The sequence below is a fragment of the Ranitomeya imitator genome, chromosome 6, assembly GCF_032444005.1.
Source record: "Ranitomeya imitator isolate aRanImi1 chromosome 6, aRanImi1.pri, whole genome shotgun sequence".
Lineage (NCBI taxonomy): Eukaryota > Metazoa > Chordata > Amphibia > Anura > Dendrobatidae > Ranitomeya > Ranitomeya imitator.
Genome location: NC_091287.1, coordinates 85,556,033 through 85,579,709, shown reverse-complemented (window position 1 = coordinate 85,579,709; position 23,677 = coordinate 85,556,033). Strand labels below are relative to the sequence as shown.

The 23,677-nt window shown below is 42.7% G+C and overlaps 1 protein-coding gene across 8 annotated transcripts in view; it reads left to right on the top strand.

Annotated features, from left to right (window-relative positions):
* Nucleotides 1–23,677, top strand: part of HYCC1 (hyccin PI4KA lipid kinase complex subunit 1) — a 132,717-nt gene that overhangs the window by 53,678 nt on the left and 55,362 nt on the right. For all 8 annotated transcript variants that reach the window (XM_069729841.1, XM_069729833.1, XM_069729837.1 and 5 more), the window contains one exon: nt 3,720–3,899. In XM_069729841.1, the coding sequence (XP_069585942.1) occupies nt 3,720–3,899 (180 nt within the window). The remainder of the gene's footprint in view (nt 1–3,719; nt 3,900–23,677) is intronic.

Genomic DNA, 23,677 nt, shown 5'->3' with positions numbered 1-23,677 from the left:
TCTTGCCAGTAGATGTTTGTGTGGCCAGAAAACTATTTGAAGGAGGATTTCCATACTATGGAGCAGTGATGTTTTAACACTGTGATTAAGGCACAGAAGTACAAACCAGCTATCCTGATTGATTAATTGTTTGTTTATTTTCTTGCAAGAAGTGTATGTAGGTGGACGAGGTACTTTAAATCTCCGCGGCAGCTTAGCAACCCACCAAGAATTGTTGATGTTGAAAATTCTGCTTTTCTAGTGATACATTAGATTTAACACATTGTCAAGCAGAATGGCCACAATACTGTTACATAACAGTAACTAGTAATGCCTCCCTTCTTTGTGTTATTTATTGCTGTGAAAATCACAAATGTGCAAATATAGTTAAAATGTATATGCAGAACAGCAGAGGTTTTGTTTTAAATAATTGTAATTTTTAGTTTCAAAAGTTTTTTTTTTTTTTTTTTTTTAATTCATCTTTTTCAACAGTTTATCATAAAAAGGGAAAGGGGATAAGGGGGAAAGAAGGATAAAGAGGTAAAAAAAATGGGAACAGGAGTAGGAAACAAACTGTACAGTATCATCAATGACATTTACAGCATTTAGTATAATACGTCCCCAGCTAGTCATTATTATTAATAAGTAGAACAAGAGATGATATATACAGAGATTTAGGGCTATATATAGAGGGGTCCGATCGTTGGTCTAACCAAGGGACCAGAAATTGAAGAAAAGCTCAAAAGTATCAGTTCTTGTAGCTTCGATACATTCGTATAAAACAAATGCATTTATTTTAGTTTTATTGTCAGGTAAAGATGGTACTAAGGTTTTCCATTTAGAATGTATTCGTGAGGCCATAGATACGTAATTTATTAACTTTTATGGTTTTATTAGTAATACTTTATAGGTTTATTTCCGAAAAGCAGAACCGTAGGGTCAGTTTGGATGAATCTACCTGTTATCTTATTAATTAAAACTTTAACATTGTGCCAAATTGCTTTCACTTGTGGACACTCCACCAAATGTTTCATATCTCCAGGCATACTGCATCCCCTGAAGCATCAATCTTGGGATAGATTGATCCCAAATTGGGATAGATTTTATGTAGCTTTGTAGGAACATGGTATGGCATGGCTCTTTGTAATATTTTAAGGGATGTTTAGTGAGCGAGGTTTGGTTGCTGACGTATCATAATAATGGTACCATTTATCACAAGACATCATACATTCTAGGTCCTCTACCCATTGGACCATATATCTCATTTTTTTATTCTTAGGAAAAATTGGAATTTTTATGGAGAAACTTTTTTCATTTTTAACAAGAAACAAACCTCAGCACATTGTAGAGCTTTTAACCTTTTGGTCAAATGTTTCAAACCAACAACACCTGAATCCAATTTCCCAATTGTTTCTAAAAGAAGTTGGTGGAACACCTCGCCTTACTACTGTGTGTTTGGGGGTACTCCTAACCGTATGGATTAAGGAACCATAGTTTGGTCACCTTTTAGCATGAAATATACATTTGGCGTTAATAATGCAAAATGCATATGAATCATAATTTTTAAAAAAAATAAGCATTTTTGGTGCTTAAAAAAATAAATAAAAATAAAAAAGTGTTAACACAGTGACCATGTAATAGCATACCATACAAAAATAATGCAGCCTCTAATACTTGTCTCTACTTCACTGATTTCTTGTATCATCTTCTGGTTCCTCATTATATAGCTGTTCCATCATAAGATGAGCTTCATCCGAATGCTTGAATTTTCACAGTCTGGCCTGCATGGTTACTAGTGGGTTAGACTGTTGCTCATAATGGAATTCTCTAGTAAATTGGCTAATATGGCTATGAATTAAGGCTGACACCGTAATGACCCTATTTGATAAATAAAACATTGATTTTATTAAATATGCTTTAAAAACTTAGAAGAGGTATACATATATATACTAGGACACAAATGATTAATTGGTAACCACCATTTCCAGTCTTGTCAATAATCGTAGACGTAAGGGTCGAACAATCAAAATCTGTACAATACACATAACTAGGTGTCCAAGGGAACCCCTAATCTACCAGGTCCCTATTATGCCCCTAAACAGCTGGCCCCTGCATGACCAAGGAGGTTGACACCCTAAAATTTGATATGGCGGCCCCTACTCACCGATGACTCCCTAATAGGACTTCCTGGTGAATGCTCTAATTAAAATAAATAAGCAAGCATCGGACTCATCTTCGTGTAGATTGCCCCATGCATTTGAGAGCGATTATTCCATTAAATAAGGACCTTTGACAATTCGATTGCTGCGGTTCCAGTCACAGTCTTCAAATCTTAGGTCTCAACGCCCCAGTTGATGTGTGGGGATTAGGAAACAAACAGTCTCAATTGCTATAAATTAAGGCCCCAATTTCACGCTAGTTTCTCACAGATTTGCTGAAATGGGCGTGACGAAGGCACGGTGTGGGTGTGACACTACAGCTCGTCTAAGTCATGACATGTCGTTTCCTACTCCAGAAATCTCACTTCAGTACGTGACTGTAGTTAGATTTCTGGCGTAGCGCAGAGGCTGACACCAGATTTATGGAGTGACATGCTCCTCTCCATGAATCGGAAGTGTCTGACTCGGTATGCCGCCTCATCAAGACCAGGTGACCACTGCCGGTCTTGATGAATCTGGCCCTTAGTGTTTTCTCATTCATGAGAGAAGGGTCAGGGCTAAAAGTACCAATGTACTATATAACTGATGATGGCCAATTTTAGAGTGGACTTTTTCACTGGATTTTTCTTACTGTGTATCGTTTTCCCTAGTGCTGGATCAATTATTCTAGAGCAATATGTCTATTTCTTTTGTAAACCCACCATTTTAAAGTTCTGCCAGGGTACTGTGGTTTATGTCCAGTTGGTTGTAGGAACTTTATTACTGGGGGACATAACTTTGAAATAGTGGGGTAAAGGAAAAACTGAACTGGTGGAGCAATCTCCAATGTAGGAGGGACACGGTAAACTATGTGCATATGGCGCAAAAGCTCCTCATGAAATTAATATAATTCATATCGATATCAACAAAACGACATTACTGTGCATTTGTTGCATCTTCTGTCATGTCTTTTACCCATTTAAGGGTTCATAAAACCTGAAGTAGTTAAAAGAAGTGACATGCTCATTCTACGGGCGGCTTCTGCTGGGAAGCTACCTGCTTTCTATACCTAACAGTATGGCATGAGAACTGCTGGCGGTGGAGCTGCCGCAAGAACAAGGGCAAATCCAGTGGCAGACCCACCTCAGGAAAATTACCGCCCATGGTTTCTTAAAACTGCTTCATATGGGGAAACTTGGCTGCTGTGTTGGCGTCTACAAGACATCGTGTGCACTTACCTGAAAAGGTTTCCTTTAAGCATCCTTATTACAGCCTTATGGCAACATCCAGCACTTAGATCACTACATGATAATAAGTTGTTTGAAGTTGTGTTCCTGACAAAATGCAGGCCTAATGATGAGCCTCTTTTGGGTGCATTAGATCAGCATGTGTACAAGCAAACACCACTAAAAAGAATACAAGTTAAACACATGCACGCACTCCTTGGATAGCAGTCTTGCATTGGTTTCATCCCCTTGAACATATCTACGCTCACATACATCTGTACCTGGACATACCTGTAATATCCTTTGTTAGTATTTTATGTTTTGTCCATCCACAAGTGTGACTCCTCCTGAGGTGACTTTCGTTTTCTGTTTGCAGCTGCTAGAACCTGTCTGCCACCAGCTCTTTGAGTTCTATCGAAGCAAAGAGAAGAACCTGAGGACATTTACGCTTCAGTTCCTTCCAGAACTAATATGGTGTTACTTGTCAGTGTCTACCAGCAGGGACCTACAGAGCAGTGGATGCATCGAGGCGCTTCTCCTGAGCGTCTACAATTTGGTTAGTGTCTGCTAATTTACAGATTTCTGTTCTTTAAAATAAATAAAATGTCATTATAAATAAAGTCCTAAATATCTTTAATCTGGTAACAACAAAGCACCGTACATCTATTTGGTCCTTCCTGAGTTTTACCCTGCACTGTTCTCCATTTACTAAATGCAAAGTGAATGAACAAAAGGGAATTCTAAAAGAGATAAATTTCTATTGTGACCGCCCTTTACCTTCAAAACAGCATCTGAGCCTCATTTTTCTAGGTCCATTCACATACAGTTTTTGAATGGAACAATCTTCCTGCCAAGTTCAAACGTCTTGAAGAATCAACAGAGGATCTTCGGTGACTGTAGGCTTAAACAAATCCTTCTGTCTCTTAAATGTAATCCCACACAGATTTAATGATGAAGAGATTAGGGCTCTATGAAGGCCATATCATCACTTCCAGGACTTCTTGTTTTTCTTTAGAAGATGATTGGCTCCAAGTGTATTCTGCAGCAGGACAACAACCCCAAACATATAGCCAATCAGACACCTCCCTAAGCTTATTGTATGAGGAATAGAGTATACGCCTGATTTTTCTAAGCATTGACGACACCATTAATCCTGACTAGGGTTGAGCGACTTTTCATTTTTTGATGTCGAGTCGGGTTTCGCGAAACCCCACTTTCTCAAAAGTCGGGTCGAGTGAAATCGGCCGATCTTATTGAAAAGTCGGGGTCGGGGATCGGCCGAAACACGAAACCCAAAGCAAAGTCAATGGGAATTTTTTTTTTTTATATATATATATTTGCTTCAGCGCGATATAGCAGAAAAGCCGGTAATTCAATTGCCGGCTTTTCATTTCTCCTGCCTAAACCCGACATGATATGAGACATGGTTTACATACAGTAAACCATGTCATATCCCCCTTTTTTTTTTTTTCTTTTTTTTTTTGCATATTGCACACTACTAATGTTAGTAGTGTGAATGTGCAAAATTTCGGCGCTCTAGCTATTAAATTTAAGGGTTAAATCGCGGAAGAAATTGGCGTGGGCTCCCACGCAATTTTCTCCGCCCAGAGTAGTAAAGCCAGTGACTGAGGGCAGATACTAATAACCTGGAGAGGGTCCATGGTTATTGGCCCCCCCCCTGGCTAAAAACATCTGCCCCCAGCCACCCCAGAAAAGGCACATCTGTCACGGACCGCCCCCGGCACATTAACCCCCGGCACACCGCGATCAAACATGATACCAACGTCAACTCGTCCCGCAAAAAAACAAGACCTCACATGACTCTGTGGACTCAAATATGGAAAAATTATAGCTCTCAAAATGTGGTAACGCAAAAAATATTTTTTGCAATAAAAAGCGTCTTTCAGTGTGTGACGGCTGCCAATCATAAAAATCCGCTGAAAAACCTGCTATAAAAGTAAATCAAACCCCCCTTCATCACACCCTTAGTTAGGGAAAAATTAAAAAAATGTATTTATTTCCATTTTCCCGTTAGGGCTAAGGTTAGGGTTAAGGCTACAGTTAGGGTTGGGGCTAAAGTTAGGGTTAGGGTTGGGGCTAAAGTTAGGGTTTGGATTACATTTACGGTTGGGAATAGGGTTGGGATTAGGGTTAGGGGTGTGTCAGGGTTAGGGGTGTGGTTAGGGTTACCATTGGGATTAGGGTTAGGGGTGTGTTTGGACTAGGGTTTCGGTTATAATTGGGGGTTTCCACTGTTTAGACACATCAGGGGCTCTCCAAACGCGACATGGCGTCCGATCTCAATTCCAGCCAATTCTGCGTTGAAAAAGTAAAACAGTGCTCCTTCCCTTCCGAGCTCTCCCGTGTGCCCAAAAGGGTTTACCCCAACATATCGGGTATCAGCGTACTCAGGACAAATTGGACAACAAATTTTGGGGACCAATTTCTCCTGTTACCCTTGGGAAAATACAAAACTGGGGGCTAAAAAATAATTTTTGTGGGAAAAAAAGGATTTTTTATTTTCACGGCTCTGCGTTATAAACTGTAGTGAAACACTTGGGGATTCAAAGTTCTCACAACACATCTAGATAAGTTCCTTGAGGGGTCTAGTTTCCAATATGGGGTCACTTGTGGGGGGTTTCTACTGTTTAGGTACATTAGGGGCTCTGCAAACGCAATGTGACGTCTGCAGACCAATCCATCTAAGTCTGCATTCCAAATGATGCTCCTTCCCTTCCGAGCCCTCCCATGCACCCAAACGGTGGTTCCCCCCCCACATATCGGGTATCCGCGTATTCAGGACAAATTGGACAACAACATTTAGGGTCCAATTTCTCCTGTTACCCTAGGGAAAATACAAGACTGGGGGCTAAAAAATAATTTTTGTGGGAAAACAATTTTGTTTTATTTTTATGGCTCTGCATTATAAACTTCTGTGAAGCCCTTGGTGGGTCAAAGTGCTCACCACACATCCAGATAAGTTCCTTAGGGGGTCTACTTTCCAAAATGGTGTCACTTGTGGGGGGTTTCAATGTTTAGGCACATCAGTGGCTCTCCAAATGCAACATGGCGTCCCATCTCAATTCCTGTCAATTTTGCATTGAAAAGTCAAACGGCGCTCCTTCCCTTCCGAGCTCTACCATGTGCCCAAACAGTGGTTTACCCCCACATATGGGGTATCAGCGTACTCAGAACAAATTATACAACAACTTTTGGGGTCCAATTTCTTCTCTTACCCTTGGGAAAATAAAAAATTGGGGGCAAAAATATAATTTTTGTGAAAAAATATGATTTTTTATTTTTACGGTTCTGCATTATGAACTTCTGTGAAACACTTGGTGGGTCAAAGTGCTCACCACACCTCTAGATAAGTTCCTTAGGGGGTCTACTTTTCAAAATGGTGTCACTTGTGGGGAGTTTCAATGTTTAGGCACATCAGGGGCTCTTCAAACGCAACATGGCGTCCCATCTCAATTCCTGTCAATTTTGCATTGAAAGGTCAAATTGCCCTCCTTCGCTTCCGAGCTCTGTCATGCGCCCAAACAGTGGTTTACTCCCACATATGGGGTATCAGCGTACTCAGGACAAATTGTACAACAACTTTTGGGGTCCATTTTCTCCTGTTATCCTTGGTAAAATAAAACAAATTGGAGCTGAAGTAAATTTTTTATGAAAAAAAAGTTAAATGTTCATTTTTATTTAAACATTCCAAAAATTCCTGTGAAACACCTGAAGGGTTAATAAACTTCTTGAATGTGGTTTTGAGCACCTTGAGGGGTGCAGTTTTTAGAATGGTGTCACACTTGGGTATTTTCTATCATATAGACCCCTCAAAATGACTTCAAATGAGATGTGGTCCCTAAAAAAAAAAATGGTGTTGTAAAAATGAGAAATTGCTGGTCAACTTTTAACCCTTATAACTCCCTAACAAAACAAAAAAAATTGGGTTCAAAAATTGTGCTGATGTAAAGTAGACATGTGGGATATGTTATTAAGTATTTTGTGTGACATATCTCTGTGATTTAATTGCATAAAAATTCAAAGTTGGAAAATTGCAAAATTTTCCAAATTTTCGCCAAATTTCCATTTTTTTCACAAATAAACACAGGTAATATTAGATAAATTTTACCACTATCATGTCAGAATCACCAGGATCCATTGAAGCGTTCCAGAGTTATAACCTCATAAAGGGACAGTGGTTAGAATTGTAAAAATTGGCCTGGTCATTGACGTGCAAACCACCCTTGGGGGTAAAGGGGTTAAAATAATTGTATTCACTCCTTTTGACATTTTTGATGAGAAGCAGATTGCCTCAACCAATGAGATCTGTAAAAATGATTTAATATTTGTAATCCCGGTGGCTCAGTGGTTAGCACTGTCCCTTGCAGCATTTGGGTCCTGGCTTCAAATCGTACCAGGAACAACATCTGCAAGGAGATTGTATGTTCTCCCCGTGTTTGCATGGGTTTCCTCTGGGTTCTCCGGTTTCCTCCCACACTCCAAAGACATACTGATAGGGAATCTAGACTGTGAGCCCCAACGGGGACAGCGATGATAATGTCTGTAAAGCGCTGTGGAATTAATTAATGGCGCTATTTAAGTGAGCAAAATAGATGGTTATGGTACGAGGACAAACTCCTCAGCATAAGTTCTTTTCTCTGAATGGTAGATGTCATCTTTCTACTGTGAAGAGTTAAAAAAATGCTTCAGTAAAATAAGCACAGAGGAGAAGGGCCGGCAGTGAACTGCTTTACTTGATATGTCTTTTATTTAAATAAATGTGACAATACTCATGTCCTTCCTTAGAGGACATTTATTCTACTTCTGCCGCCTAAGGGTGATGTTCCTACGTTTCACTGGAGATGTGATGTCTACCACAGAGAGCAGATTAGAGATGCAGAGCATGCTGCACATAGTATGAGGGCTCATTCAGAGAAGGTGGCTACGGACTCCATTTACTGTCTGTTCAGGAAGTTCTCGCCCCGATATGCTGCGTGAAACGTTCCCTTCTCTTATCAAGAGTCTTTTACCTGTATAGAGTGTCTCTGTTCCTGCTCTCCGGTGTATATCTCACCCCTGCTTACTGTAATCTATCTTGGTATCTCTGCCACTTGAGACAGATTACACTTAAACGGCTTGGCCACTACTTTACAAGTCCGTTTCATGTGAACCTATATAATTAACCCTCCGTCACATACAATATTCGGACTAACGAGTTCACATACAATGTGCCTGTCAGGCGCCTGCTGAAAAAATACCTATAATATCTAATGTTTGCAATTTCAGTGCTCTAAAAGTGATCAGTGACCTTCATAGGGATGTAATAAAAGAGACTACACATAATCAGTTGCAAAAAAAAACATTTACTTAACATAAAACTAATAACTATGAAATACAAACTTTTCAAAACTCCCGCCAAATAGTCCCCAGTTCGACTCTCTCAAAAAAATGTACAAAGAAAATTTTTGAACACAAACTTAATTTTAACCCCTTCCCGACCTGTGACACAGCGTATGCGTCATGAAAGTCGGTGCCAATCCGACCTGTGACGCATATGCTGTGTCACAGAAAGATCGCGTCCCTGCAGATCGGGTGAAAGGGTTAACTCCCATTTCACCCGATCTGCAGGGACAGGGGGAGTGGTAGTTTAGCCCAGGGGGGGTGGCTTCACCCCCATCCACCCCCCACCCCCCCGTGGCTACGATCGCTCTGATTGGCTGTTGAAAGTGAAACTGCCAATCAGAGCGATTTGTAATATTTCACCTAAAAAACTGGTGAAATATTACAATCCAGCCATGGCCGATGCTGCAATATCATCGGCCATGGCTGGAAACACTGATGTGCCCCCACCCCACCCCACCGATCGCCCCCCCAGCCCCCCGATCTGTGCAGCGCTCCCCTCCGTCCTGTGCTCCGCTCCACCGTCCTCCTGTCCGCTCCCCCCGTGCTCCAGTCAACCCCCCCGCACTCCGATCACCCCCCCGCACAGCGATCCCCCCCGTGCTCCGATCACCCCCCCGCACAGCGATCCCCCACCCCGTGCTCCAATCCACCCGCACGCACACCGATCCTCATCCGTGCTCCGACGCCCCCCACCCCGTGCTCCGACGCCTCCCCCCGTGCTCAGACGCCCCCCCCCCCCCCCCGTGCTCCGACGCCCCCCCGTGCCCTGATCTCCCCCCCCCCCTTATACTTACCGAGCCTGCCGGTGTCCGTCTTCTTTCCTGGGCGCCGCCATCTTCCAAAATGGCGGGCGCATGTGCAGTGCGCCCGCCGAATCTGCCGGCCGGCAGATTCGTTCCAGAGTGAATTTTGATCACTGAGATAGGTTATATCTCAGTGATCAAAATAAAAAAATAGTAAATGACCCCCCCCCCCCCCCTTTGTCACCCATAGGTAGGGACAATAAAAAAAATAAAGAATTTTTTTTTTTTTTCACTAAGGTTGGAGTTAGAATTAGGGTTAGGGGTAGGGTTAGGGGTAGGGCTAGGGGTAGGGTTAGGGTTCGGGATGTGCACACGTATTCTGGTCCTCTGCGGATTTTTCCGCAGAGGATTTGATAAATCCGCAGTGCTAAACCGCTGTGGATTTACCGCGGTTTTTCTGCGCATTTCACTGCAGTTTTACAACTGCGATTTTCTATTGGAGCAGTTGTAAAACCGCTGCGGAATCCGCAGAAAGAAGAGACATGCTGCAGAATGTAAACCGCTGCGTTTCCGTGCTGTTTTTCTGCAGCATGTGTACAGCGATTTTTGTTTCCCATAGGTTTACATTGAATTGTAAACTCATGGGAAACTGCTGCGGATCCGCAGCGTTTTCCGCAGCGTGTGCACATACCTTTAGAATTAGACTATGTGCACACGGTGCGGATTTGGCTGAGGATTCACAGCGGATTGGCCGCTGCGGATCCGCAGCAGTGTTCCATCAGGTTTACAGTACCATGTAAAAATATGGAAAACCAAATCCGCTGTGCCCATGGTGCGGAAAATACCGCGCGGAAACGCTGTGTTGTATTTTGCGCAGTATGTCAATTCTTTGTGCGGATTCCGCAGCGTTTTACACCTGTTCCTCAATAGGAATCCACAGGTGAAATCCGCACAAAAAACACTGGCAATCCGCGGTAAATCCGCAGGTAAAACGCAGTGCCTTTTACCCGCGCATTTTTCAAAAATGGTGCTGAAAAATCTCATACGAATCCGCAACGTTGGCACATAGCCTTAGGGTTAGGGTTGGGTTGGAATTAGGGTTGTGGTTAGGGGTGTGTTGGGGTTAGGGTTGTGATTAGGGTTACGGCTACAGTTGGGATAAGGTTTAGGGGTGTGTTGGAGTTAGAATTGAGGGGTTTCCACTGTTTAGGCACATCAGGGGGTCTCCAAACGCAACATGGCACCACCATTGATTCCAGCCAATCTTGTATTCAAAAAGTCAAATGGTGCTCCCTCACTTCCGAGCCCCGACGTGTGCCCAAACAGTGGTTTACCCCCACATATGGGGTACCAGCATACTCAGGACAAACTGCGCAACAATTACTGGGGTCCAATTTCTCCTGTTACCCTTGAGAAAATAAAAAATTGCTTGCTAAAACATAATTTTTGAGGAAAGAAAAATGATTTTTTATTTTCACGGCTCTGCGTTGTAAACGTCTGTGAAGCACTTGGGGGTTCAAAGTGCTCAACACATATCTAGATAAGTTCCTTGGGGGGTCTAGTTTCCAAAATGGGGTCACTTGTGGGGGGTTTCTACTGTTTAGGCACACCAGGCGCTCTGCAAACGCAACGTGACGTCCGCAGACAATTCCATCAAAGTCTGCATTTCAAAAGTCACTACTTCCCTTCTGAGCCCCGACGTGCGCCCAAACAGTGGTTTACCCCCACACATGGGGTATCGGCGTACTCAGGAGAAACTGGACAACAACTTTTGTGGTCCAATTTCTCCTGTTACCCTTGGGAAAATTAAAAAATTCTGGGCTAAAAAATTATTTTTGAGGAAATAAAACGTATTTATTATTTTCACGGCTCTGTGTTATAAACTTCTGTGAAGCACTTGAGGGTTCAAAGTGCTCACCACACATCTAGATTAGTTCCTTTGGGGGTCTAGTATCCAAAATGGGGTCATTTGTGGGGGATCTCCAATGTTTAGGCACATAGGGGCTCTCCAAACGCGACATGGTGTCCGCTAATGATTGGAGCTAATTTTCCATTTAAAAAGCCAAATGGCGTGCCTTCCCTTCTGAGCCCTGCCGTGCGCCCAAACAGTGGTTTACCCCCACATATGGGGTATCTGCGTACTCACGACAAACTGGACAACAACATTTGTGGTCCAATTTCTCCTATTACCATTGGCAAAATAGGAAATTCCAGGCTAAAAAATCATTTTTGAGAAAAGAAAAATTATTTTTTATTTTCATGGCTCTGCATTATAAACTTCTGTGAAGCACCTGGGGGTTTAAAGTACTCAGTATGCATCTAGATATGTTCCTTGGGGGGTCTAGTTTCCAAAATGGGGTCACTTGTGGGGGAGCTTCAATGCATAGGCACACAGGGGCTCTCCAAATGCGACATGGTGTCCGCTAACAATTGGAGCTAATTTTCCATTCAAAAAGTCAAAAGGCGCGCCTTCCCTTCCGAGCCCTGCCGTGTGCCCAAACAGTGGTTTACCCCCACATATGAGGTATCGGCGTACTCAGGAGAAATTGCTCAACAAATTTTAGGATCCATTTTATCCTATTGCCCATGTGAAAATAAAAAAATTGAGGCGAAAAGAAATTTTTTGTGAAAAAAAAAAGTACTTTTTCATTTTTACAGATCAATTTGTGAAGCACCTGGGGGTTTAAAGTGCACACTATGCATCTAGATAAGTTCCTTGGGGCGTCTAGTTTCCAAAATGGGGTCACTTGTGGGGGAGCTCCAATTTTTAGGCACACGGGGGCTCTCCAAACGTGACATGGTGTCCGCTAAAGAGTGCAGCCAATTTTTAATTCAAAAAGTCAAATGGCGCTCCTTCCCTTCCAAGCCCTGCCGTGCGCCCAAACAGTGGTTTACCCCCACAAATGAGGTATCAGCGTACTCAGGACAAATTGGACAACAACTTTCGTTGTTCAGTTTCTCCTTTTACCATTGGGAAAATAAAAAAATTGTTGCTGAAAAATCATTTTTGTGACTAAAAAGTTAAATGTTAATTTTTTCCTTCCATGTTGCTTCTGCTGCTGTGAAGCACCTGAAGGGTTAATAAACTTCTTGAATGTGGTTTTGTGCACCTTGAGGGGTGCCGTTTTTAGAATGGTGTCACTTTTGGGTATTTTCAGCCATATAGACCCCTCAAACTGACTTCAAATGTGAGGTGGTCCCTAAAAAAATGGTTTTGTAAATTTCGTTGTAAAAATGAGAAATCGCTGGTCAAATTTTAACCCTTATAACTTCCTAGCAAAAAAAAATTTTGTTTCCAAAATTGTGCTGATGTAAAGTAGACGTGTGGGAAATGTTATTTAACTATTTTGTGTCACATAACTCTCTGGTTTAACAGAATAAAATTTCAAAATGTGAAAATTGCGAAATTTTCAAAATTTTCGCCAAATTTCCGTTTTTATCACAATTAAACACAGAATTTATTGACCTAAATTTTCCACTAACATGAAGCCCAGTATGTCACGAAAAAACAATCTCAGAACCGCTAGGATCCATTGAAGCGTTCCTGAGTTATTACCTCATAAAGGGACACTGGTCAGAATTGCAAAAAACGGCAAGGTCTTAAAGGTCAAAATAGGCTGGGTCATGAAGGGGTTAAGGTACCTTAAGTACTATTAAAAACATATTCAATCAGAAGTAGATGCTGAGGTTTCCCCAGAAAAGTCACACTTGCAGAGCAAATAGCAAGAATTACACACCATTTTTGCATGTGTCAGGCAAATTGCTTTATGACATTTGAGACATTCATAATTTGAAAGCCTTCTGGTTCCGCTTTCCGTTTGGCAGGTGGTGCAGATGGTGACTTTTCACCATCATCTTCTGGGCGGAACCTTTTGAGCTGAACTTTAAGGCGAGAGGGGATACCGATTGTTTTCACGCTTCTCCTGCGTAGCTCTCCAAGTACTAGTTCATGGGCCAATTTTTTTCAGATACAATCGTCTACGGAGTGGTTCAAGCTTGTTTTCAAGATAAATTACTTGTGAATTTATACCACCCAAATTCAACATAGCAATAAATATGACCATTGGCCAGCGTTTGATGTTTCTGCGGACGTTGAAAGTGGAGCACATCTGATCTGCTGTATCCACACCCCCTTTGGTGGCATCGTAAAATGTAATTATCTCCGTTTTTTTTTCTGCCCCAGTCCCAGGATCGATGGCAGCATCATCATGAAGTGTTGATAGAAGAAGTACGATTTTTTTGGCATGTGGTACATAGGAAACTAAAGCCTTTCCATTATGGAATGCAAACATACTGCTGTACTGTTGTCTCTCTTTCACACTTACAAACTGTGGCGGCAATTCCCTTTTGTTTTTTCTTACAGTTCCCACATATGACAGCTTCTGAATTTTCAGATAATCGATCAGATCACAACTTGTAAACCAATTGTCAGCTGTAATATTGCGACCCGATCCAAATAAGGGTTCAGCCAGTCTTTTTACAACATCAATGGGTTTGTTGCTCACACAGTAAGGACCTTCTGGTTGTTTTCCTGCATAAACTTCCAGGTTGTAAGTGTAGGTCTTACTGGCATCAACAAGGGCATAAATTTTTATTCCATATTTGTTTGGCTTTGATGGAATATATTGACGAAAGGCACATCTACCACGAAAACCAGGGAGCATTTAGTCAATAGTGAGATTCTCTCCAGGGTAATAACTTTGTTTACAGTTTACAACAAATCTTTGAAATATATCACGAATTGGAGCAAGTTGGTCATGTGTTTTGCGTTCGGTTCGGGTAGTTCTGTCGTCAAACCGAAGGCAACGAATTAGAATCTTGAATCTGTTTATTGACATAACAAGGCTAAATTTTTCAACTCCATCCCCATCTTTACCCCAAAGTTCCTCCAAACTTTGTCTATTTGCCCTATAAGCTCCTGCAAGGTACAGTAATCCAAAAAAAGCACGCAGTTCTATTTCATCTGTGGGCTTGATGGTTCTGTTGCAGATGTACTTGTCCTTTATAATGTCTATATATTGGTTGGTATATGTGACAATAGAGTCCAGAATGTCATCTGTAAATATACTGTTCCAGCATTCAACTGCAGTTTTTGCATTACGTGCAGTTCCTATTACTGCAGGAAGGTGAGTAATAATGTTTAAAGGTTCCCTACGTTTTTTCTGGAATGGCTTCTTGTTCCATTTAGTATTTTTATCTTTTCCAATATAATATGATCCAACTTCTTCATCCTCACCACTGTCACCATCTTGCTCTGTTTCAGAATCCAGGACACATTCTTCCACCTCATCATGAGAATCAATCTCACTTTCCTCTCCTAAATCCTCATTCAGTGTGAGGTCTCTATCATCTAACAGCATGTTTGTTACTTCCTCAACATCAAGTTGTTTGGATAAATTGTACATTTTCCTCTCCATTTCAGCAGATTTTCTGAAGCAAGAGAAGGAATATGTTAGGGAACTACTGTATATGCCTGAGCAGCACACTTTCTTTTATAAAATCTCCCTTATTTCTATGAAATATCCTCACATTTTGTGCTATACATTCATAAAACAAGCTAAATAAACTATTGTGATGAATAAAAACATAAAATACCAACCTTACTGAATGTGACGTATTCACATACAATGAGCCTGAGAGATCTGTGCAGCTATAGCCTCTCCCCTGAAGCTCTGAAATCCAACTGTGATATCAGGTTTCACAGACCTTCAAGAGACAGGAGACTACCTGGAGGGAGGGGGTTTCCTCACAATCTGGTGAGGAAGGAGAAATGAAAGTAAAAGAGAAGCGCCTGTCAGATCAGTTGTATGTGACGGAGGGTCAAGCACTTTACTAAATACCTTGCATTTTCAAATCCGTCTGTACATGGAGATGGTTCCCTGAAAATACTCTGATTTCCTGTAATGTCTCTCTGGGTTCCTGGCTTTGGAAACTGATGATTGGGTGGGGCTTGTGGGATAGGTGGACGGGGCTTGTGGGAAGGGTGGACGGGGCTTGTGGGAAGGGTGGACGGGGCTTGTGGGAAGGGTGGACGGGGCTTGTGGGAAGGGTGGACGGGGCTTGTGGGTTTCGGTGGGTGGGTGAGGCTTGGTGGGCGAGGCTTGGAGACTTGGTGGGCAAGGCTTGGTCTTCCATTCAGCAGAGCTCACACTGCTCCTGTGCACACTACTGCAGACACCGCGCTCTCTCCAGTGCTTTCCTTGTACCTGTATGTCTGCAGCAGTGTGTATACACCTTGCTGTGTAATGTATATACACCCTGTTAGTTTGAAGACCTGGCCTTTAGACTAGTGTAGTAAATCTGGGTGTACGCTCCTTAAATTGATGCACGCACGTTCCCTCTGTCTGCTCCATATGTGCAAATCCCATTTTGCGGGGGGTTTGGATGCAAGCGCCGACAGGGCCAACGAATAGGTGCACGAACGCAATGTAAAAGCCACATCCTTCCTCATTACACACCTATACATCCACTGATCTGCTTCATCTAAATAAGCACTCCAGTGTATACTGCATGGAGATGGAAATTCTGCATAAAAATACTGATATGTTCAAAATACTCTAATAATTGTGCACACTGTGTATTCCTGTTTAGAGCGTATGATCTTTTCAGGGATTTTCTTTATATCTAGTATGGTGGAGTCATAAACTAAAAAAGAAAAATGAGCTCCTCGCCTTCAGTCTCAGCAAAACTAGATCCTAGATCTACAGTGTTATGAGAAAACATGAGCGCAACTATACCCAGGCTCTCTGATAAAGCAGAGTTTAAAAGGTATTGCTGTAAATATTCTGACTGGTTAATGGAATAAATAAAAATACCATACATTCAATACCCCTGGTCTCTTTATGGCCTCGCGTGGTCTCTGCTTTCTGGTCTTGTCCTATACACTGTGGAAATGACCCCTCAGCCAATTATTCACAGAGACCGGTCACAATTTGGACACCTATGTTTGCTAACTTATTGGTGCTTGTGATGCAGAATACCTGTTCTATAAAGCGTTCTTCTATCGCATCATCTACAGAAGATGCTCATGAGAACATGGGGGATAATGCCTAACTGGTGCCTGTACCTACCATATTCGCTCAGTAAAACAATAAGAAAAATGACCTTGCCCTTCTTGGCTTTGTCATTAGTTCGTTGTCGGGAAGCTACAGCTTATAGCTTCATGCTTCTGTCTTTCCAGGAATCTGTCGGCACAGCTGACTACGGTGTCCCCTGGGGCGCCCTGCTTACATTAGAAATGCTAACACTCATGCTTACAAGCTGGGAAGCCTGATTTGTGGCTTAATATACAGGACATTCTCTGTTCGCATCTGTAGACTTCTAGACTCCCAGATGAGCGTGAGAGTCAAGAATAATCTTCCTCCACTGTACATTTAGTGCACTGGTGGCCTGCCGGCAGGTTCTGCACTACTCTGCTAAAATCCCACGGTTGTTCTATGTGATGGGTGTAATACAAGCAAGTGCATCCATCGTCTGGCAGCTGTGAACTGATGGATTACATTAGGAGGCCACTCCACATTTCCTTAACCAAAGATCGGTGAGTGGATGCCCAAATTCTAGTGAGGGTAGGGGGTTCAACTTTCAAAAGTATATCAACTTGCCAGTGGTAAAATCCATTTTGATGGGCTTCCTCAGATTTTCTGGTTTATTGGAAGACAAAAATAGAGCGACGCAACACATCATGGGGAGTTGGGGAAAGTTTTAAGTGCTGGCCCCCAGGCCTCATGGACCCCGAAGTCTGCTTTTCAACCCAAATTAAACCAAAGTGCACAACACTCCAACCTTCGACATATTGGACATCTTGTAGGACATCAAATCAAATATTAAGTATTCAAGTGTCATGTAAAGGGTTCGTATAGGTGATATAAAATGTGTTTAATCCTAATTATACTTTTGTGGTTTACATTATTGACTGACACCCTGGAATATTAACTAGGTAACATGTCCAAGAACAGAGGTGGGCAATTAATTTTCCCAAGGAGCCACGTGAGAGACCATGACTTTGGTGGATGACTGATCCAACATGCTGAAATTAATTTTGCATACTTCTTTTTAATTTTACCACATATTATTGAATAGAATTAAGTATGTTGACTAGCTTCTACTGTTAATGCATGTTACTATAGACCTTCTGTGTATGAATGTATTCCACACATAATGTGATGTCCCCCACAGCTCTCCAATCACTGATACACACACTGCCCCCCGCACACATTATGATGTCCTCACTGCCCCTCACACAGCATGAAGCCCCCAGGGCCCCCCCCACAGCCAGATAACACACTGTATGATGGCCTCCAAAGCCAGCCTATGCACAGTATGATGACTTCGCAGCCAGCCTATGCATAGTGTGATGGCCCCACAGCCAACTTATGCACAGTGTGATGGCCCCACAGCCAGTCTATGCATAGTGTGATGGCCCCACAGCCAACTTATGCACAGTGTGATGGCCCCACAGCCAGTCTATGCATAGTGTGATGGCACCACAGCCAACCTATGCACAGTATGATGGCCCCACAGCCAACCTATGATGCCCCTACAGCCAGCCTACGCTCAGTATGATGGCCACCACAACCAGCCTATGCACAGTATGATGGCCCCACAGCCAACCTATGATGCCCCTACAGCCAGCCTACACTCAGTATGATGGCCACCACAACCAGCCTATGCACAGTATGATGGCCCCACAGCCAACCTATGCACAGTATGATGGCTCCACAGCCAACCTATGATGCCCCTACAGCCAGCCTACGCTCAGTATGATGGCCACCACAACCAGCCTATGCACAGTATGATGGCCACCACAACCAGCCTATGATGCCCCTACAGCCAGCCTACGCTCAGTATGATGGCCACCACAACCAGCCTATGCACAGTATGATGGCCCCACAGCCAACCTATGATGCCCCTACAGCCAGCCTACGCTCAGTATGATGGCCACCACAACCAGCCTATGCACAGTATGATGGCCCCACAGCCAACCTATGCACAGTATGATGGCTCCACAGCCAACCTATGATGCCCCTACAGCCAGCCTACGCTCAGTATGATGGCCACCACAACCAGCCTATGCACAGTATAATGGCCCCACAGCCAACCTATGCACAGTATGATAGCCCCACAGCCAACCTATGCACAGTATGATTGCCCCACAGCCAACCTATGCACAGTATGATGGCCCCACAGCCAGCCTATGCACAGTATGATGGCCTCCACAGCCAACCTACGCACAGTATGATGGCCCTACAATTTCCCCTCCATAAGTACTGACTAAGAAGAAATAAAAAATAAAAAAAACCTACTTGCCTAGCCCTGTTCCCCGACTCACAACTCTGCATTGTGGATTGCGCTCAGCCCAGTAGGTTTGTTCTAGTGACATCATCGCCTGCTGTGCTGAAACTCCGATGCCTAGACTGAATGATGGAAGGAGGAGCCGACTGCTTCTTGTTCAACCATGCTGTTCAACTGTATATGCGTCCTGGGAATGTAGATATTATAGAAATCGAGATGCCAGGTGACAGAGTTGGTCTGGTCACGAACTTCTAAAAGTCAAGATGTGGCCGGGGGCTGCAGTCCAGGTCTGTCCTATAATAAAATGTTTAGTGAGACTGCTTGGAACTCATTGTTTGATATAGAAGACCATAAGACTCAAAAAAACAAACAAAAAAAAAAAACCTGGCTGTATACAAAAAAGGATCCAAATATAAAAATGTCAGGGCACTGTTGATGTCATCTGTACTTCAGTTTGAAGCAAAAATAAATTGATATAGAAATTGCATATCCCATTCGCAATTTTACGTGACTTTAATTACCCTATGAATGGGGCTTTGTTCCTTTATGAGGACTGTTTTATTCCTTATTTACAAAGGCAAAAGCTGTGTGGGACCAGACGTTGTATTGTTACCAAGCACAAGCAGTCTATAAAGCATAGTAGACTATCTCCAAACACTTTGGCATGAAAGTTCAAAATGTTATCAATACTATGCTGCTCGAGAAGTAGTCAAGAACCTTTCAGGATGTGGTAGAAAAAGCAAAACTGACAAAACACCACAAAAGTTAGTTCAAAATGTGGCAAATAAACGAAATAAAATGTCCAGAAATGTCATGTGTTCTTAGAAATGTTTCCTACAAAATGACTATTCTAATTTTTAAGGGAACCTGTTGAGATTTCCCCTTGTAAAGTAAGAGGAGAGCTTTATCAGGCACTCGAATAATGTTTTTAATCATTCTTTTATTATTAAAAAAAAAAGCTGTTATTGTAATCTATGGAAAAGCAATGTTTAATCCCAGCACTTTTGTTCCCGGACTAGTCCAGGATCGCTGTCATTCATCCCTGCATTTTGCTAGTATCGCACCCATGGTGGCGTGATTGACAAATTTCAAAGGAAAGATGGGAACGTTATGTTGGAAATCAGGTGTAAAGGGTGAATAAAGGAGGTTTTGTTACCCACGAAGTGTCTGAATAAAGAATAAAAAAAAATCACCTTTTCACTTTAAAAGCCGCTACTATGTAATCTAAAATAAGAGAATACGTTGCTTTTTGCTCGTCTTTTCTCGTCTTTTATTTCTCTTCTGTTATCTCTCTTAATAGAAAATAAAAAAAACTTGATTTAATTGATTTGCTAAATGTAGATGCAATTTGAAGCTGTAATGAAGGTAATTATGATGCCATTGTTGGATCATGCACTAGGAGTTACTTGTGGGGGAGGTGTAGAATTGTGGGGTTAATAAATATATGTTGCAGTAAATGATAGGGGTTCCCTGCAGGGCTGCATTTGTCTTCAGTTGTTACTTTTTTTTATTCTTATTGTAAGGTTTTCTGCGATGACCCCAAAATATAGTCTTAGTTGAAGGGAAAGGATCTAGTAAGAGTCTGTTCACATTGAGTCATACCTTCCTCCATTATAGAAGGAAGCCACATCAGAACGTTTTCAGACTTATAATGGCAAATTCCTGATAGACTCCGTGACATCAATTGATTCTGTTTTTTTTTTTGCACTGCATGAATAACGAAAAATACTAGGATAGCCCAAATTACTCGAAAACCTGACGCTACCCATTAACGTTAGTTCATATTTCAGATATTTTCCCCTGTGGATATTTATAATACTTGCAGATTTTGCATCTGATATGCACCAAAAATGCACAACAAAAAATGTCCAAGAAGCAAAAACTGCTCAAGACCAAACTCTAAATCATAAATCCTTTTCTTTCTTTTTATGTATATACATGCCTTTTAAATGGAAGCTATGATCGTTCAGATTCCTACATGTTCGATATGTTACACCATATGAGGGAATGGCTGTCCGTCTTCAGTGGATTCTGTTTTTCATCCTCTCTGTATCTGGTTCAACACCATGGCCACATGAAAATAATGTTTAAATAAAAAAACTGTTGATTATTGGTTATTCCCATCTTCGTTCTAGGATTTTGACATGGTCTATCTTTAAAGGGACACTGTCACCTGAATTTGGAGGGAACAATCTTCAGCCATAGAGGCGGGGTTTTCGGGTGTTTGATCGATCCTTTCCTTACCCGCTGGCTGCATGCTGGCTGCAATATTGGATTGAAGTTCATTCTCTGTCCTCCATAGTACACACCTGTGGAAGGCAATCTTGCCTTGTGCAGGCATGTACTACGGAGGACAGAGAATGAACTTCAATCCAATATTGCAGCCAGCGGGTAAGGAAAGGGTGAATCAAACACCCAAAAACCCCGCCTCCATGGCTGAAGATTGTTCCCTCCAAATTCAGGTGACAGTGTCCCTTTAAGGAACGGCCATTGTATAAACGCATTGGAGCAACCCTTTATAGGGAATAGGTCAAATGTGGTGACAGATCTAAACTATTAATATGGATTTACAGGTTATAGACTGCTTGGGAAAAGAAATAAAGTCCTCCGTGTGTCTCATATCAGATGCCTTGTTGTTGATAAATCGTCTTTATCACTTTATATAAATTACCTCTTCCAGGCTCCGGGGAGGATGGTGCATGGAGATAACTCTGCCTCCAGAGCTTCTTTAAAATGTTACCAGTGTGATGTGTAATGGCCGCTCTCTGATCTGATCCCGCTGCAGAGCTGTGTGTGATTACACCTGACACATCTGCAGGTTCCTCTCGGCTCCATCTTCAATATCGCAGGCAGACAGGGCTGCAATACTGCGAAGCTGAGAGAGAAGCAAAAAATGTTTGCAAGAAGACAAATTTCAGTTCTCCTGTTCTGTGTTAGTTACTTTTCTCACTGGTAACTCCCCTTCATGTAAAACAAGCTCTGGAGGCAGAGTTATCTTCAAGACATCTTCCCCAGAGCCTGGAAGAGGTCACTTATATAAAGTGATAAAAGATGATTTATTCGGATTCCCATGACAGCACTACAAGAGAGGGGATTCGCCCTTCAGGAACGGGAAACCTACAGATACAAAAGGGCGGCACCTCTCCCCATGCATCAGTTGGTTTCCTGTTCCTGAAGGGACAGGATCCTACAGATGAATCTCGTAGGAAAGGATCCCAGGCCGGCCGGTCGATTCAGGTAGCGGGGGGGTCTCCTACCTCGGCCGGTGCGGAAGCCCCTGGAAGACGTCACGGTGGTCCTGGCTGGACTGCATGTCAGTGACGTAGACAGCAGGGAGCAGAGTCCGGAGGATTCCTGATCTCCTTCAGCGCCGGCGCCGGTAAGTATAGCGCTCCTTTGGTCCATGTGGTGGTGCAGCGCGGTGGTGAGGTAGCGATGCCAGGAGGGGAACGCTATCCGGAGCGCTGCTGAGTGCTCTTCGGCGTCCTGCATCGCTCTCAGCGTTAGCTGGAGCGTTTCCGGGTGCAGTGACGAAGGAACCATTTGAGCCCTTACTTACATTCAGCCTCACTTAAATTACTATCCCTCAAAACAGCGTTTTTGGTGGCAATTACATCTGCTCGTAGGGTAGGAGACATACAGGCTCTTTCTAGGCTGTCCCCTTATACAGAATTTTTACAGGACAGAGTAGTCCTCAGACCAGATCCAGCTTATTTACCAAAAGTGGCCTCAGATTTTCACAGATCTCAGGAGATAGTGTTACCGTCATTTCTCCCTAATCCTTCTAATTCCAAAGAGGAGTTACTCCATACATTAGATGTTAGGAGATGTCTATTAGAATATATATCAGTCACTGATGCTTGGAAGAGAGAGGATGCGTTGTTTCTATCCTTCCAAGGTCCCAGGAAAGGTCTTAGAGTTTCAAAGTACACGCTAGCGAAGTGGATTAGGGAGGCTATCTCTCTGGCTTATACTGCAGGTGGAAGTCCTGTTCCGCAGAATCTGAGGGCACATTCCACCCGGGCCATGGCTACATCCTGGGCTGAAAGATCTGGAGTTTCGATCGACCAGATATGTAAGGCAGCTACGTGGTCATCCCCTTCCACCTTTTTCAAGCACTATAGGTTGGACTTGGGGTTCTCTTCTGATCTCACCTTCGGGTTAAGGGTGCTACAGGCTATAGTCCCTCCCTAAGGTAGTTTACATCTCTGTAATTCTCTCGTAGTGCTGTCATGGGAATCCGAATAAAGCATTAAGCTACTTACTGGTAGCGGCATTTTTCGGAGGCCCATGACAGCACCCTTAGTTCCCTCCCTATTCACGTGGGGGTTGCACTTCCTATAATGTATATAATGAGATAGATAGATCTCACGTGTGGTATATAGTTCAATATGATGGATTATTTTTGTACATAAACTGTATATAATGTATATTTGTGTGCTACTAACCGCGGTAGTCCTCTCAGGCTCTGAAATACAACTGATGCATGGGGAGAGGTGCCGCCCTTTTGTATCTGTAGGTTTCCTGTTCCTGAAGGGTGGATCCCCTCTCTCGTCGTGCTGTCATGGGCCTCCGAAAAATGCCGCTACCAGTAAGTAGCTTAATGCTTTCTCGACAACAAGGGATCTGATACGCAACACACAGGGAGGACTCTTTTCAGCATTCTATAACCTGTATGCCCATATTAATAATTTAGATAAACCAAATGTGACAGATTCCCTTGCTTGCAGGTTGTTTTATACCTGTGTGGGGTATACTCAGTTCATCACATATTTGTATAGGGAAGTGTTGATAACTGAAATTAAAGGGAAGCTCCCATAAATGGAAAGAGAGACAAACATGTTTGGCCACCTCTCCTTTAACTACAGATCATACACTGGACAGCAGCACTTGGGGT